Raw genomic sequence first — 17179 nt, 5'->3', positions numbered from 1 at the left:
ATTGCAAATCGTTCAGAGCTGTTTAATGTCCACCTGCACAGGACCTTTTTTTTAAAAAAGGATGGCATCTCCGTCAATGCACCACATCCCCAGCACTGTGCTGGAGTGTCAGCCTTGAGCTCAAAGTCCCAACATGAAGCTTGAATCCACAAGAGTAACACCGACTGAGCCAAGGTGACACAACTTCTCCCGAAATGCATCAGGTTATGCGATGACCTGCCAGTGGAGAGTTCCTCTAATTCACAAGGATTATTTGTGGAGTTTCGGATTTCTGTAAAACTCACTTTGAATGGGTGTATCACCTTGAAAGAGAAGACACGTAACTATGAGTGTGTCCCGCCCTCGCTCTCTCTGCTTCGCGCAACCTCTCTGACTCATATCTTACCTCCAGCAAGTGAAGGGTTTGGGCTGGATGAGTTAGTTACTCTGAGGTCTCCACTGTTTTCTGTGGCTGCTGTAAGGTAGGGTGACTGTCTGCTATGCTCTCTATGAATAGCTACAGTGACTCATTGATGCCAGACTTGAGTGGGTGGTACTCAATTTGGCTTTTGGCTGTATTTTAGCGTGTTTGCAAGGCGACGGATAATGGTTACAGAACGCGCTGTATCTCCTGATGTTACGCGGATACATTTTTTACAGTTAATACATACATTTAACACCAGTTTACTTTGCAGAAATTATGTCCAATTTAATAAAAAAACTGAACTCTTTTATCCAACTCCTTACAGTCTCCAAGCAGAACGACCAATGCCAAATATAACATAGATCACTATTCATTTTTTTAATATGGTTTTTAATCAGATATTCCCGCAGTTATTGCTTCCCCTCCCTCCCCTCTTTTAAGGCACGTCTCAAGACGTACCTCTTCGACCGCGCATTCGGTCATCTTTCTAAACCCCTGCCCTTCCCCTCTCGGATCCCATTCCCCAGCTCGGGTGCACAGCCACCGTTGTGAAGCACTTTGAGACATCCTCCCGACGTGAATAGCGTTGTATAAATGTAAATATTATTACAAATTGCAGTGGTAAATTCTACCGTCACATAAGTGACAGGAGGAAACCATTCAGCCCTTCGAGTCAGTTGCACCAATTTGTTAGCTCAGGCAGATCTTTCAATCCCATTTCTTCACCTTTTCTCCATTCCCTGAATATCTAACAATTAATCCTGATATTTGATATAGCTTCTCTCACACTTGGAGGATGTTTTAAAGCTTTTAATCGGATTTGCTATAAGTGTCAAAAGTAGCTTGATGTGTGATTAGAGGGCACTCGGGGACGCTATCCTGCATGAGGTACCCTATATAAATGCAAGTTGTTGTTGTTGAAGGGTGGGTGTTCTAGAGCAATGAGATCAAATGGGCAAAAGGGTCTTCTCTATCTCAACCACCTGTGACTTTGTATTGCCAGTCACATTGGCCTCTGTATGTGTGTGTTTGTGCGCATGAGAGACTAACAATCAGCTTATACTGATTGCGTCCCGTAGTGTAGTGGTTAGCGTGTAAGCAAGAAGAACTGGGTTCGATTCCCAGGCAGGGTGTAACCTTAGGCAAGTTTTCTGACTCCACTCGCCTCTGATTTCTTGGCAGTAAGTAGGAACCCGGTTGTTAGTCGATTAGTGGATCGTTTTCCGGGGGTAATAATCCTTCCAAAAACAAAATTTTATCACTTGATCCATGGCTGCTGTGCACAATTGCTGCCGCTTTTCGCCCACAAAATACACACTTTACAATATATTCTATGAGACGCTTTGCAACATCTCAACCACGTGATAAGGGCCTATATCAAATGCAAAGATTATTATTATTATTATACAGGAGGTATTGTTACTTGTGGGGTTATCAATTCCTTGTGAAGTGTATTGAGGTGCAGATGCAAAATGCAAATATAAGTTATTTATTCTTCTTTGTTAACTGTAGCTCATGGAAAATTATTACTGAGGATTTATCTCTGAGTCAGAAGGTTGTGGGTTTAAGCCTCTTATCTAGACTTTGGGATGACACTGTATTGCAGTGCTGGGGGAATTCTGCATTGCAGAGGTGCCGTCCTTCGATGAGACGTTAAACCGAGACCCGTCTGCCTGTCCAGGCGGATGTTAAAGATCCCATGGCGCTATTTGAAAAGAGAAGGGAATTTCTCTCTCCCGTTGTCCTGGCCAACACTCCCCTAACTACAATTGTTCATCACATGATGGCTGTTTGTGGGACACTGCTGTGTGCACACAGCTACCATGTTATAAAATACACAGTCACTGCACATTACAGTAAATTCTGTAAAGCACTTTGAGACATTCTCCCAAAGTACGAATATATCAAATACAAGGATTATTATTACTCACTGGTGACAGGGTTACATGGAGCTACATACAGTGATACGGCACAGAAAGAGGCCATTTGACCCAACTAATCCATGTTGGTGGTTGTACTCCACACAAGCTCCCACCCCTCCTATTCCACTCTCTATTACTCCTTTGTTTTCTTTTCTCTCATCTACACATCTAGTTTCCTCTTAACCTAAAATTCACATAAGTCTGATCTGTATAAATCGTACAATCGCCTAAGTTGTACATCTGCCCACTGAATTTTCTATTATCTATAAGTTTTACATAACTCATACTTTGCATAAGTCATATTAAATGTATGGTCCCAACTGATACGACTTATGTGAGGGTTACTGTAAATTGATGCTTGTTACTTCAACCATAGCTAACAGCCATGAGTTGCACATTCTCACCACTCACCATGTAAGGAAGTTTCTCCTAAACTCCCTATTAGATAGCGTAAATATAAAAAAGCCAATCTACCGCTCACTGGCTTATATTTACACCCCAGTTTTGGATTCACCAGCAAGTGGAAACAGCCTGTTGACTATTTAACCTGATTGTATCTGTCTAGCGTGTGTAAGGTAAAGAGGAATCAATCCTCCATCTCCCACTGGTGTGACCTGTGAATATCTGAGACTATAAAAATGTTGCAGACTTTCCTCCTCTGATAGATTGCAGATAAACCCATAAAAATTCCTCTTATTTCCCATCGATCCTCCTCTCTCTCCTATTAGTGTCCGAATGCTGTTGCTGACAGTACAATTCAGCTAATTGTTCATTGAGTGTTGTGTAATCTCAATGTAATGAGGTACAAACCACTCTAATCTGCTGTGCTGACCCCAGACATGACTCCAACTTGTCTTCATTGTAGTCAGCCCCACCGAGCCTTGCATTTGGGTGCTTGTGATCAGATTGTTAACAGAACCACTGCCTAACATTTAGTGTGATTTTGCCCACAAAATATACAGTCAATTCACTTTACAGTACATTATGTGAAGTGTTTTGAGACATCTCAACTATGTGATAAGACGCTATGTCAAATGCATGGATTATTATTATACTATTAATATTGTCAGATGCCGTCCTTGGGATGAGACATTAAACTGAGGTTTAATGTGCCCCGTTCAGGTGGGCGTTAAACAACAACAACAACTTGCATTTATATAGTCGCCTTCACGTGGGGTGAGACTCACGCAGAGTCTCAGAGCGCTTAACAGTGGGGGAGCCTGATGCTGAATGGGTGGGAGGGAGGAGGTGACCATAAGGACGGTTGAAGAGGAAGGTCTTCAGTCGTTATCTAAAAGAAGGGAAGGAGGGGGCAAGACTTCAGCCCCTCTTGACTCCAACCCCCAGCTCAGGTGCAAACTCTTCACTGTCCAGTGCCTTGGGATGTCCTCCCAACATGTATAAATCCTATTTGTTGTTGTTTTTCTATATGATGGGCTCTACATAAATGCACATTTTGGTCGTGGTAGTAGGATATTGCAACCAAACAACTGCTGCCAAGAGACATCAGCAGAGTCTGAGGGGGAAATTAAATTACCTCCATCCTGTTATATCCTTCTTCTTCTGCCTTTAATGTCACATCAGGAACTCGTCCTATTTACATTATCAAATTAAAAGATGCTCTGCGGAAATTACTTCCTGAGTAATTTTATTTTAGTCAGCTGAGTGTCTGACACACGCAGAAACCCATCAATGTGCTCAAGAGTATCCAAACCAGTTTCTCAAATGTACGATACCTGCACATGGAAATTTCCCCGTGTTTGGAATGGAATGCGCATTCTCTCTTTCAGGAGGAATGCACTGTGCTTACTTAATTCAGCAGAGTTTTAGGCTCAGGTTGGCAAGAGTGTGTGTTGGGGGTAACTGCTGGAGTCTAACCAGCTAAAACCGCATAGCCAGCCATTGAGTCCCGTAGAGTAGTGGTTAGAGCGCTCATCTCGCAAACAAGAGGATCGGAGTTCGATTCCTGGATAGTGTGAAACCTTAGGCAAGTTTCCTTACTCCACATGCCTCTGTTTCCCTAGAAGTAAGTAGGAATCCAGTTGTTAGTCGACTGGAGGATCGCTTTCCGAGGGTAATAATCCCTTTAGATAAAAATGTGGTCATTCCATCCACAACTGTTGGTGGTAAACTGCTCTGCGCAATTGCCTGCCGCATTTCACCCACAAAATCCACTTTACAATATATTGTGTGAAGTGCATTGAGATGCCTTAACGATGTTATATCAAATGCAAGTATTGTTATTATTTTTTAGAGAGCATTGTCTGGCAAACATCCCGCTGCTTGTCCAGCTAGGAACATCCTAACTGTTAGGGCTTTGACTTGTAGGATTAACAGGAGCTCATGCTTGCAGCAAAGCCAGAGTCCATGTTAGCAGCTAATATCTCCGCTTGTTATAATGAGCTGTGAATTGATGAGTGAAGTCAGCGTCAGTGTCAATGAGATCTCCTCTTTGGCCAAGTTCCAGCTTCTGTACTAAACTCTTGTCAACATGACGACCGATTACACGGTGCAAACATTTCCCCGCCAGATACTCAAAGCTGGAAATCCTAGCAGTAAGTTGGAGTCCAGAATAAGTGACAATTATACCCTGAGTCCTCCCAGCTACAGGCGATTCCAGATGACTGCATGTTTGCGTGGCTTAGGCTTGACTGAGATCTTTTCCTCCTAATAGCTTTGCTCTTCTTTGTTCAGCACTCTGAGGCTCTACCCTTCCATGTCAACTTGGCTCAGTGGTAGGGCTCTCGGATCAACAATCCCCCAAATAAAACTGGTCACTCACTCCATGGCTGTTTGTGGGGACATTGTTGTGTGTGTAAATTGGCTGCCATGTTCACCCACAAAATACAGTCAATAAAATCCTGTGAAGCAGTTGAGACAGATGTTTGAGACCGACCGACTGACTGACCGACCGTGGTGTTTGTTAACGTGTCACTGTGCCGTTGGTTTCAAAGCTTTATTTGTCTACAGAAGCTGGGGGCAAGAAATCTAAAAATGCCATCCAGAGAAGCACGGAGACGGGCATGGCCGTGGAGATGCGCCGTATGACTCGCCAGGCCAGCCGAGAGTCCACCGATGGCAGCATGAACAGCTACAGCTCTGAGGGAAAGTAAGTGTGTCTCTTGTGTCCTCAATGTTACAGCATTCCAGATCATAACAACTCTCTGGGTAGGAAAAATTCTCCTCGTCTCCCCTTCCGGTTCTTTTTGCCGATTATCTTAAATCTGTGTCCTCTGATTACCGACCCACTTGCCAGAGGAAATAGTTTCTTCTTATTTATTCTTATCAAAACCCCTCATAACATCTCTATTAAATCATCATCTTAGATAATGCTGATTTCCCCACAAGAGGTAACTGTGCTAATGTTAATTCTCCATGATCTTTCCCATCATTTTTCTGCAGATAATTGCTTCACCACTGGAGCTCTCTATTCCATTCCCAGTCCCCCATTCTTTCCCCCGTCATGTCTGTGTTCTTCCTTGTCCATCCCCTAGACCTACCCTTGCCCGCAAAATACACAGTAACTCCACTTTACAGTATATTCTGTGATGCACTTTGAGATGTCTCAACAACGTGATAAAGGGCTATATTATTATTATTACTCTAATCCCAATTCCTCGCTCTTGCCCCATACCCTTTTATATTCTTCCTCCTTTAGATATTTATCCAACTCTGTTTTGAATAGTGTTATGGTCTTAGTCTCTGTCACATCCTAATGCAAAGCACTCCTTGTTATGACCCATATCCTCTGGGTAATTTGAAAGGTTCTGACTGATGGTGAAACTCGGAGAGATTAGAAGCTAATCTTGAGTAAGGGTTGGTGTTTTCGGGAGGTGTGCGGGGGAGGAAAATATCTGCAATGCAATTTCTCCCAGACTAGCTCCAATTTGTATCTCTTTCCTGAATTACTTTCTAGTTATACCATCGATTGCTCCTTGCCCGACTCCTATTTCGAGTCAATTATACTCCCAGATGGTCTCTTTCAGAACTATCAGCTGCTCCTTAACTGAGTTCCACAGCTATTTGTGGGACACTGCTGTGTGCAATTGACTGCCACAAAAATTCAGTCAATCCACTTTACAGTATATAAAAGCCAGAGGACCCGGGTTCGATTCCCGAGCGGGGAAAAACTTTAGGTAAGTTTCCTTACTCCACACTCCTCCATTTACCTAGCGGTAAGTAGGAACGTGGTTGTTAATTGATTGGAGGATCACTTTCTAGGGGTTATAATCTTTTAAAGTAAATAAATAATAATAATAATTTGGTCATTCAATCCACGTCCGTTTGTGGGACACTACTGTGCGCAGTTGCCTGCCAGATTTCGCCCACAAAATACACAGTCAGTGCACTTTACAGTACATTCTGTGAAGCTCTTTAAGACGTCTCAACGATGTGATAAGGCGCTTTATCAAATGAAAGGATTATTATTATTAACCATAAGAAAAGTGTTTGGGGCTTTAGGAGCACAGGCCACTTAGCTCAGCTTTCTGCCTCATTCCTGTTGAGCTCCCTCGACCTCGTTGTACAGGTCACCCCTGGTTCACGATCACTCACTCGCTGCCTGATTCAATCAGAGCATTTATGGTCTTCGCTGAGTAATAGCACAGCAAACGTTGATGTCTTTGGCCCAGTTTAATCAGGTTAACAGTGTAACATCAGGCCTCAGCGGGTAGCAATAATGATATTAGAGAGAGCAAACGTTATTTACCCATTACTGCGCTTGTGTCTATGTCCCACTAACAATGACGGATGTCTTCAGTTGTTAACAAGTGGCTTTGTGTCGCTCTCTATTGTGTATCTCTCTTCTCAATCCCTCAGATCAGCATCTAGTTTCTTTGCATTATCTTACATTTGAATCCCTCCCTGGTCTCGCCCCACTCTACCTCTGAAAATCTCCTTCACCCTCACCAACCCGACCGTTCCCTTTGCTTGGCCGACAGTGAACTAATCTACCTGCTCTCTCCACCCAAGCATTGGTGGCTCTCAACCACTTGGTATCCACTCTCTGGAGCTCTATTCCCATGTTCCTCCGCCTCCTTCCCTTCCCTCTTTCAGGGTACACTTCAAAACGTACCTCTTCGACAGCACTTCAGTCAGATTTCCCTTCCTCTTCCCCCCTACCTCCCCCCCAGGTCCCAACCAGCAGATTTGTCCAGTGCTTTGGAATGTCATCCTGATGTAAGAGTGCCTGTATAAGTGTCAACTGCTATGTTATGTGGAGTCCTTTAGCATAATCGTTAGAGCGCTCGCCTCACGAGCGAGAGGTCTCAGGTTTCGATTCCCGGGCAGGGCAAAACCTCAGGCAAGTTTCCTTACACGCCTCTTTTTATCTAGCAGCAAATCAGAACCAGGTTGGCGGATAGCTTCCAGGTGTAATAATTTCTCCCCCCACCACACCTCTGTGCGAAATCAGCAGCCATGTTTCACCCAATAAATATCCGGTCAATCCACTTCACATTGTGAAGCGCTTTAGACGTCTGCAAGGATTATCTTCATTAGCATTATCTTGCCTGGATTTCAGCCAGGGTAAGGATAAAGATAACACAAGTGAGAATGAAAGGCATACCCTAGGGCTGACCCCTGGAGTGACAGAAAACCTGTACGTCTCTTGTCTTGCTGGTAATGGGTTGTGATTGGTTTCATCTACTCCAGTTTGTTCCCTGGGATGAGGCTGGGAGCTGACAGCCAGTTCAGTGATTTCCTCGATGGGCTCGGACCTGCACAACTGGTGGGGAGACAGACCCTAGCGACTCCGGCCATGGGTAAGTGATGATGAGGCTGGGTGAGACGATAAACCGAGATCCTGCCTGTTCAGGTGGACACTGTTACACTCCACTCGTCTGCAACAGAGAATAAAAAGTACAATGAAAAATTAATTCTAAAAAAAGCCCCACAGGGGGAGTAACAGAACTTGGTGAACACCCTGTACAAAACACACAGTCACAACCCTCTGTGAGTGCTGTGAGACATTTTGATGACGTGATAAGATGCTGCGTCAAACACAAGGATCATTTTGCTTCCGCAGGTGACATACAGATCGGGATGGTGGACCGCAAAGGGCAGCTGGAGGTTGAGGTTATCCGCGCACGAGGCCTGACTCAAAAACCGGGCTCCAAATCTCTTCCTGGTAAACAATCCTCTGACAGTATCTGTTCATCTGTGTGTGGAACGTCCTCCTTTAATTATTTCCTCCCCTCATTTCTGAAGGAGCTGTCTGGTGCAGTGTTGTACAGCAGCACAGGTACCGGCCGCCCTCTGTTATTCCTCTCTTTCAATTCACCATGACGTAGTCACCATAGAACCAGCTCAGCTGCTGTACGGGTAGATAGTGCTGGTACAGTACTGCAGTACAGTACTGGTAAGAGTCCTGTAGCGTAGTGGTCAGAGCACTCGCCTCCCAAGCGAGACGACCCGGGTTTGATTCAGGAGGAGGAACGAAACCTTAGGCAAGTCTCCTTACTCCACACGCCTCTGCAGTAAACCTCCATACACAGATCGACAGGCGTTTGTGGGACACTGCTGTGCTCAATTGGCTGCCGTGTTTTGCCCACAAAATACTCAGTCAATTCACTTGTCAGTATATCCTGTGAAGCGCTTTGTGACGTCTCAAGATAAGGCGCGATATCAAATGCAAGGATTATTATTATTATGTCACACACTCAGTAGACAAAAAACTACTTCAGGCATTCCTGTGAAGCATTCTGAGACATTTTGATGACATGATAAAGTGCTACATCAAATGCAAGGATTAGTATTATTATTATTTTCCATGTGTGACACACATCCAGTTGACCAAAAGATTAATCATAGGAGTCTCTCCAATGCGGTAGTGATGCTACAGTGATGGGCTTTGGCCACAGTGGGCTAAACTGTCAATGGGAGACTAGAGATCCTGCAGCTCCCACTAGTGGCCAAATATAGACTATCATCAACTTCACTTAATCTGGATTTCTTAACCCTTCTCTCTCCCCCCACCCTCCCAGAAAACTTGATCCTTGGAACAGCAAAATGCCTGTGCAATGGTAACTTTGTGCACTTATTGCACTAATAAGTGTAGACTTTGTGTGTCTTCCTGGCTCAGTTGGTAGCACTCTCGCCTCTTGAGTCAGAAAGTTGTGGGTTGGAGCATCAAGTTGGGATTTGAACTCACATAGTCTAAAGTGACGCTCCAACGTAGTGCTGGGGGTGTTGCATTGTTGGAAGTGCCGTCCTTCGGATGAGATGTTAAACCGAGGTCCTGTCTGCCTGTTCAGGTGGACATTAAAGAGAGGACAGGGGATGTGCAGCAAGCCTGTGTTAGCTGAGCGAAGAGGGCAGCAGAGGGGTGGAGTATGAGCAGATCAGAGAGATGATAGGGAGGCGTTAGGTCTGAAGGGATGTGTAAGTAAAGATGAGGAATAATTTAAACTCTTACGTTAAATCTGATCAATCCTTTTGCAGCCCCTTACGTCAAAGTGTACCTGCTGGAGAATGGAGCGTGTATAGCCAAAAAGAAGACAAAAATTGCACGGAAAACACTCGATCCACTCTATCAACAATCACTGCTGTTTGAAGAGAGTCCACAGGGGAAAGTCCTACAGGTCAGTGCTGCTCACTTCTTCTAATGTAATTTCAGTGTCAGCTATCCTCCTGGGTGGGGTGGGGGCTAAGCAGGGTCTCCTTGGAGCTGAACTGAGTGCAACGTGACATTTTTGGAAATGAACTGTCAGAATCGAGTCAGCCCTCTGTGACCGTCTCTAGTCCGGTTCCTGAGTAGGCGGGTCCGCAAGACTCCAGGCTGGCTGGGCTGATGACAGCAAAGCCAGCATGACCCATTGGCAGGACCTGGCAGGGCAGACCAGTCACTGGGGGCAGGGAATCCTCCCACTCAGCTCCTGTTCTTAGCTGGACAAGCAGCGGGAAAGCTTGCCAGACAGTGCTATAAACGGCAAGCTGTGCGGTTTTACCTGGTTAGACTCTAGCAGTTGCCGCAACACACACTTCGGGGCTCCCAAGCCTTGGTTCTTGGTCCCCCCCAAAAAGTGGTCACTCAATCCAAGTACCGTTTTGGCAGCACAATTGGCTGCCATGTTTCGCCCCCAAAATCCAGTCAGTCCAATGTACGATACATTCTGTGAAGCGTTTTGAGACGTCTCAACGACATGATAAGGTTCTATACCAAATGCAAGGATTATTATTATCATTATCCGAGTCTTATTTTTATTTCCCTCTTGTCTGGCAGGTGATCGTTTGGGGAGACTATGGCCGAATGGACCACAAGTGTTTTATGGGAGTAGCACAGATCCTGCTGGAAGAGCTTGACCTGTCCAGCATGGTGATCGGTTGGTACAAACTGTTTCCAACGTCCTCATTAGTGGACTCTACCCTGACACCCCTGACTCGTAGAGCTTCCCAGTCCTCTCTGGAGAGCTCCACCGGAGCTCCCTGCATCCGGTCTTAGTCAACCAAACACTCCCGTCCGTAAAGGATTCAGTGACCCAAGGAGAGAGAACAATTTCAGACGCTGACGATAATACGATCAAAAAACCACTGCTGGAGCCAGACAATCACTCCTGTTTTTTGCCAATAGCACTGTTTCTCGGAGAAAACAAAATAATAGGGCTTCAAAAAAAAAGTATATATATGTAAGTCTTATATGTATGCTGGCATGAATTGGCAAATCCCGCACTACACCCGACTTCTTGAACAGAAGGTGATGTCTCGATGAGAGTACACTTATGTTTTGAGACGAGAACTAAAATAATTGAGAACAGACCAGTGTTCTGATTTCAGATGGGGTGGGGGGGGTGGGTGGGACGGGGTCGGGGGGGTTGGTGGGTGAGACACTAATAAGCGTTAAAGGAAAAGCAACAACAATAGAGGAATCTGACGCAGAGAGAGAAAGAGAGATAGAAACAAGTGTTAACCTTTCTATCTGAAAGACCATGAGCAGTGTTACCTTGTTGGCGTTGGTTGTTTTTGTCAGCGCACACTTCTTCCACCGCTGTCCGCTGTACTGAACCTGGCTACTCTCCTTCAACTGACCCCGAGTGAAACTGGTGACGAAGAGACACTTACCCACCGACCCTGTTGAAAAGGGCGACTGCATATACTGTACTCTCAGAAGAAATCACAAGGTGTTCAAACAGGGTTCAGTGCAGGGGATGCATCAGTACACACCGCTGGCTCCCCAAGGCAAGATGCTCCGTGGTGCACTTACGAGGCATTAGCTGCTGTAGGAAATATCCGAGAGGAACCAGATGTGAGCGGTACCCAGAACCTTTCCAAGCAAAGACCTGCCACACAATTGTCACTTTGTATTTTTTTCGTTAATGTTAAGAGAAAAAAATGAGCACATGCAGTTTTGGGTGTTTTTTTTTTGTTTGTTTGCATTTAAGGATACATCTCCCTTTACGTTTTCTCCTCTTCTATTTTTTTTGCCGCACGAAAACCGATAAAGGTTTGTCCGTTTGATTTATATGTTTGAAACTGCTACCCAGCGTTGGGAAGGCTGTTGTCACAAACGGCTTCGAAGTCTCAGGCACTCTTGGACTCTGGGATTTTGTCGGGCGGCTAAGATGTCGCTTGCGATGCAGTTCTCCGCTGAAGAGTTCTGGACGGACGGGGCAGCTTCCATGTCGAAGTGGACCTCCACAGGTCTGTTGAGTTGGACTTGATGATTCTCCTTGACAGACAATAAGCTTCAGTCACTTGTCAACCCGCTTGTTCTGGACAGAGCATGATACCAGTCATTCAGCCTTCGCTGGAAGACATCAGTCGAAGTTTCCTGCACACTTCTCGTGTTTTCTAGATCTGATTTTACTTTACATTGTTCGGGAGTTTGATGCAAGCACAAAGCTTGATTTTTTTAGAAAAAAAACCCACAAACAGTCAAATGGATTGCTTTTTTTCTTTGGCAGACAAGCAAACTTTCAAATTGCTTTTTATTTCTCCCTTGTCTTCCTCTCTCCCTTCTCCCCTCCGTTTCCTCCTTCCCTCCTTTCCCCTTAGTCCTGTCAGCCTTGCAACCCCCTCCCCACCATTCCCCCCTATTGTGTGTTAACGTACATGTGTGCGACCCCTTGCAAGGTGCAACCGTTCAATTATTCCCTGCTCCTACTCTCACAGGTCTTTTTTTCTTTGTGATCACCTTCCCTTCCTCTCTCCCTTCTCCCCTCCTTTCCTCCTCTCTTTCCCTTCGTCCTGTCAGCATTGCAAACCCCAAACACTTCCCCTTCCTCTTGTGTGTTAACGTACATGTGATCTGACTCCTTACAAGGTGCAACTGTTCAATTATTCCCTGCTCCTACTCTCACAGGCCTTTTTATTTCTTTGTGACCACCGGTTTATAAGGCAGCATGATACTGCAATTGTTCAAAGCTGCATGCACGTTTTGTAGACAATTTAAAAAAAGGGGGGGGGAAAAAACACAGACGTTATCCAATAATATGTGTGTTAGTTCCATAGGCCAGCTTGTATGTTGCATGTACTTGTACAGTTTGCTCGTTAATTATTATAAAGAAAACAACCAAGAAAATCTAAGCCATTCTTTTCTGTTATAAGACAAGTTTTCTCTCTGCTGATTTTAACCAGGCTCCTGCCTCTGAATGTCTGTAGGAAGATTTTCTTTTCTTTACCCTCTCTGGAAAATTAACAGCTGACACACAAGGACAGGAACAAAGTTTAAAAGAAAAACCCTATCAATAACTCATTTGGTGTCCATTCTTACTGTGTGACTGCGACAGACATTTAAAACATTGTGTTAGCACAATGTTCTTTGTTCGCTTTCGGACACACAGCACAGAGACAGTAGAACAAGAGGACATAGCTTTCGAGTTGCAAAGGGACAATTTCAGGACAGACACCAGGAAGTTTATCTTTACCCACAGGGGAATTAATGACTGGGATGGAGTTACCGGGAAGGGTGGTCGAGGCCAAGACACTGGGACTCATTAATAAAAAAACGTCACAGCTTGATGCTGTGACGTTAGGACGTGTGGGGTGGGTGTTCTGGAGGGATGAGAACAGATGGGCCAAAGGGCCTTCTTCATCTGAACCGATCTTGTGAATTTACCTGTTGTCCTATTGGGGGGTGGGTTGGGGGGTGGGGGATGAGGGGGGTTGGGATGAGATCGAATGCTGCTCGACCCCCTGATAAGGGAGAATTGGAAACCACTGGTTTGCTACTCATGGGTTTGATTCTGTTTTAATCGTGATTCCAGGGCCAACGCAGCTGACTGGATTGCATCTTTCTAGCCGCCGCGGTTGGCTGAACCAATCCCCTGTGCTTTTAAACTTCAGACTCATGTTATGTAAACATGTTTAATAAAATTTACTTTTCATGTCCACCTTGGATCTGTTTCTGTGCACTCTTGTTAGAGCCTTGTAGTCTTGCGGTTAGAGCGAGAGGACCCGGGTTCGATTCCCAGGCTGGCCGATAACTTCGGCAAGTTTCCTTACTCCACACGCGTCTGATTACCTAGTAAATAGGAACCAGGTTGTTAGTCAATTGGTGGATCGCTTTCCAGCGGTATTAATCCCTTAAAAAATAATAATTTGGTCACTCAATCCCTGACTGTTCGTGGGGCACTGCTGTGCGCAATTGGCTGCCGCGATTCCCCCACAAAAAATACAGTCAATTCACTTTGCACTATATTCTGTGAAACGCTTTGAGACGTCTCAACGAAGGGATAACCCACTGTATCATGCAAGGATTATTGTTAGCATTATTAAAATGTCCCTAACAAAAGCAGAATGTGTACAGTACTTTATCTCCATTCCCTATTTACAATCCACCCAAATAAAATCTGCCATTAACGTCAATGGCTGTTTGTGGCTGAGTTGGCTTAAAGGTGACGGAAAAATCAGCTTCACCCATTCCCCGTGACCGGAATGGAATGCACCCTCCCTCCCCGGAGGGATACATTCTGTTTACCCCTTGCCAACCTGCGCTTCATACTTTCCGGAATTAGGTCAGCAGGATGTGTCCCTCCAGGGAGAGAGAGCGCATTCCATTCCAACAATCTATCTCTGGGATTTCCATGTGTAGATGGGATGCGTGGAATTCTCAATTTGTGGAGGGATGAGATAGAATGGGCCGAAGGGTCTTCATCTGAACCAATCTTGTATATTTCTGTTTTGCTGTAATTCCTCCTTCAGCCTCGGCGTGACGCTGCAGCACTGGCTCTCCCTCAAGATCTGCTCAGCTGCAGTTCCTGCTCCTGGTCTCTGGGTGGCACTTCACATTACTCACAATGTCACGAGATTGGTTTGGATGAACCTTTGGCCCATCTGATCTCATGCCCAGAAGACCCTGTTCAAGAGAAACCAAGCCAGACTGAGGTTCCACATCTGAACACCACCTACACATGGAAAGGTCCCCATGTTTGGAACGGAATTCACACTCCCGCCCTGGAGGGACACAGCCTGCTTACCTAATTCTGGCAAGTATTAGACATAGGTTGGCAAGAGACCAGGCTTGTGGACCACAAATTGTGAGTTGGGTTACTCCTGGAGTAAAAGGACATCGCTTATCCTAGCTTGAAAGCAAACTTACTGCCCCACTGACCTGTCTGCCCCTCCTATTCCTACTGATGAGCCAGGTTCAGATTATTCAGAAATCTGCAGCTTGTGTCCTCTCCCACACCAGACGCCGCGAACTAATCACCTCCGTTCTTGCCCCGCTTCACTGGCTCCCCACCCCTCAGAGAATCGAGTATAAATAATAATAATAATAATATAATAATAATCCTTGCATTTGATATAGCGCTTTTCACGTCGGGAGGACGTCCCAAAGCGCTTCACAGAACACACTGTAAAGTGAATTGACTGTATATTTGTGGGCGACTGTGGCAGCCAATTGTGCACAGCAATGTCCCACAAACAGTCGTAGATTGAAAATGACCAATTTACTATTGTTTTTGGTTTTGGAGGGATTATTATTAGGCTCTGTGTGGAGTAAGGAAACTTGCCCAAGGTTTCGCCCTCTGCCTGGAATTGAACTCAGGTCTCTCGCTTGCAAAGCGAGTGCTCTAACCACTGAGCTACGGACTTCACAAAACCCTTGTTCTCACCTACAAAGCCCTCCATGTCCGCTCCCTCCACTCAGCAGGCTCCGGCCCGTTCCACATTTCCCGCCCAACCCGCCCTACCATCGAGGGCCAGACTTTCAGCCTCTCTGTCCCCACACTGTGAAAGTCCATCCCTCAATCCCTTTGCTTTCCTCACTCCCTTGCCTCCTTTAAGGCAAGGCTCAAGATTCTCCTTTTCGACTGTACCTTCAGCCGCCCTCCTACCTCTCTGTCCTCACTCACCCCAACCCTGCTCCCCCCCCACACTTGAGTCCTGATCACTGACTGTTCAGCATCTTGGGGCATCCTCCCGATGTGAAAGAGACTACAAATGTAATTTTGTTGTTGTTGTATATTTTTGGGCGAAACGCGGCAGCCAATTGCGCACAGCAGTGTCCCACAAACAGTCGTGCATTGAAGTAACTAATTTATTATGTATATTTATTTCCTTGATTGATTATTTTGAGGCGTGTGGAGTAAGGAAACGTGCCCAAGACAACATTCTGTTGCCAAACGAAAGCCCAGCTCCAAGGAGACCCCATTTACCTTACCTGCATCCCCCCACATCCCCGAGGGTACAACAACAACAACAACAAGATTCCATTTATTGAGCGCCTTTCACGTCAGGAGGACGTCCCAAAACGCTGTACAGTTGGGTCAGGACCCGAGCAGTGGAAAATGGTTAGGGTGAGGGGAGGGAAGGGAGGGAGCGAGGAGTGGGTAGAGAGTCGAGAGGGGAGCTGAAGGCACAGTCAAAGAGAAAGGTCTTGAGACCGGCCTTGAAGGAGGAAAGGGAGGAGGCGGCGAAGGCACTGGGGGATGGAGTTCCAGAGCCTCGGGGCTGAGAGGCTGAAGGCCCGGCCACCGATGGTAGGGCGGTTGGGGCGAGGGATGTGGAGCAGACCGGAGCCGGAGGAACGGAGGGTACGGGCAGGTAGGTAGGGGGATAGTAGGTCGGAGAGGTAGGAGGGAGCAAGGCCGTGAATGGCCTTGTAGGTGAGGGTGAGGATCTTGATAGTGTAGTACTTGTTTGTCAATTGTTCCAATTGACTGCCACATTTTGCCCACAAAACACAATCACAACACTTTACACTGTATCCTGTGAAGCACTTTGGGACGTCTCGAAGATGTGATAAGGCACTATATCAAATGCAAGGATAATTATCATTTGATAATTGGCAAGTGCAGTTTTGAGACCTCACTAGGCGGATGGCAAGTACCAAAAAACTCACTGTAAACGTTCCAGTGAGCAGCACATCATAGCATGAAATGCATTCATATGTACGGGAATTAGGGTGTGGCACACTCCCTAGCTTAATAATAATAATTATCCCTGCATTTGATATGGTGCCTTATTGCATCATTGAAATGTTTCAAAGAGCTTCACAAAATATACTGTAAAGTGGATTCACTGTATATTTTGTGGACGAAACATGGCTGTCAGATTGTACACAGCAATGTCCCACAAACAGCCATGTAATGAATGACCAACTTTATTTAGGTGATTGTTGGCCTGGACACCGGGAGAAACTGTTTTCTTTCGAATAGTGCCACAGGATCTTTAGCATCCACCTGAACAGGTAGATCGGACCTCAGTTTAACGTCTTGCCCGAAGGATGGCACCTCCGACAATGCTTATTAATAATAGTTATAATAATATAATAACATGCATGGAATTCTCAGTTTGCTTTGGATACTCTTAAGCATGGTGATGAGTTTCCACGTATGTCAGACACCCGGCTGACAAAAAAAAACCTATTTCATTGTGAGTATGAGAATAAGCTGAAAGACAATCCCTATTTGGC

At 45.5% G+C, this 17179-nt stretch overlaps 1 protein-coding gene across 2 annotated transcripts in view; it reads left to right on the top strand.

The window, feature by feature from the left end:
- Positions 1-11075, top strand: part of LOC103185594 (regulating synaptic membrane exocytosis protein 1) — a 229299-nt gene extending 218224 nt beyond the window's left edge. For both annotated transcript variants that reach the window (XM_042332866.1, XM_007904192.2), the window contains 5 exons: positions 5296-5434; positions 7978-8087; positions 8351-8452; positions 9766-9905; positions 10547-11075. In XM_042332866.1, coding sequence (XP_042188800.1) covers positions 5296-5434; positions 7978-8087; positions 8351-8452; positions 9766-9905; positions 10547-10765 — 710 coding nt within the window. In that variant the 3' untranslated portion in view covers positions 10766-11075. The remainder of the gene's footprint in view (positions 1-5295; positions 5435-7977; positions 8088-8350; positions 8453-9765; positions 9906-10546) is intronic.
- Positions 11076-17179: the final 6104 nt, after the last annotated feature.

The sequence above is a fragment of the Callorhinchus milii genome, unplaced genomic scaffold, assembly GCF_018977255.1.
Source record: "Callorhinchus milii isolate IMCB2004 unplaced genomic scaffold, IMCB_Cmil_1.0 Scaffold3, whole genome shotgun sequence".
Taxonomy (NCBI): Eukaryota; Metazoa; Chordata; class Chondrichthyes; order Chimaeriformes; family Callorhinchidae; genus Callorhinchus; species Callorhinchus milii.
The sequence above is the reverse complement of the archived record's forward strand: the minus strand, read 5'-3'. Positions and strand labels throughout refer to the sequence as shown.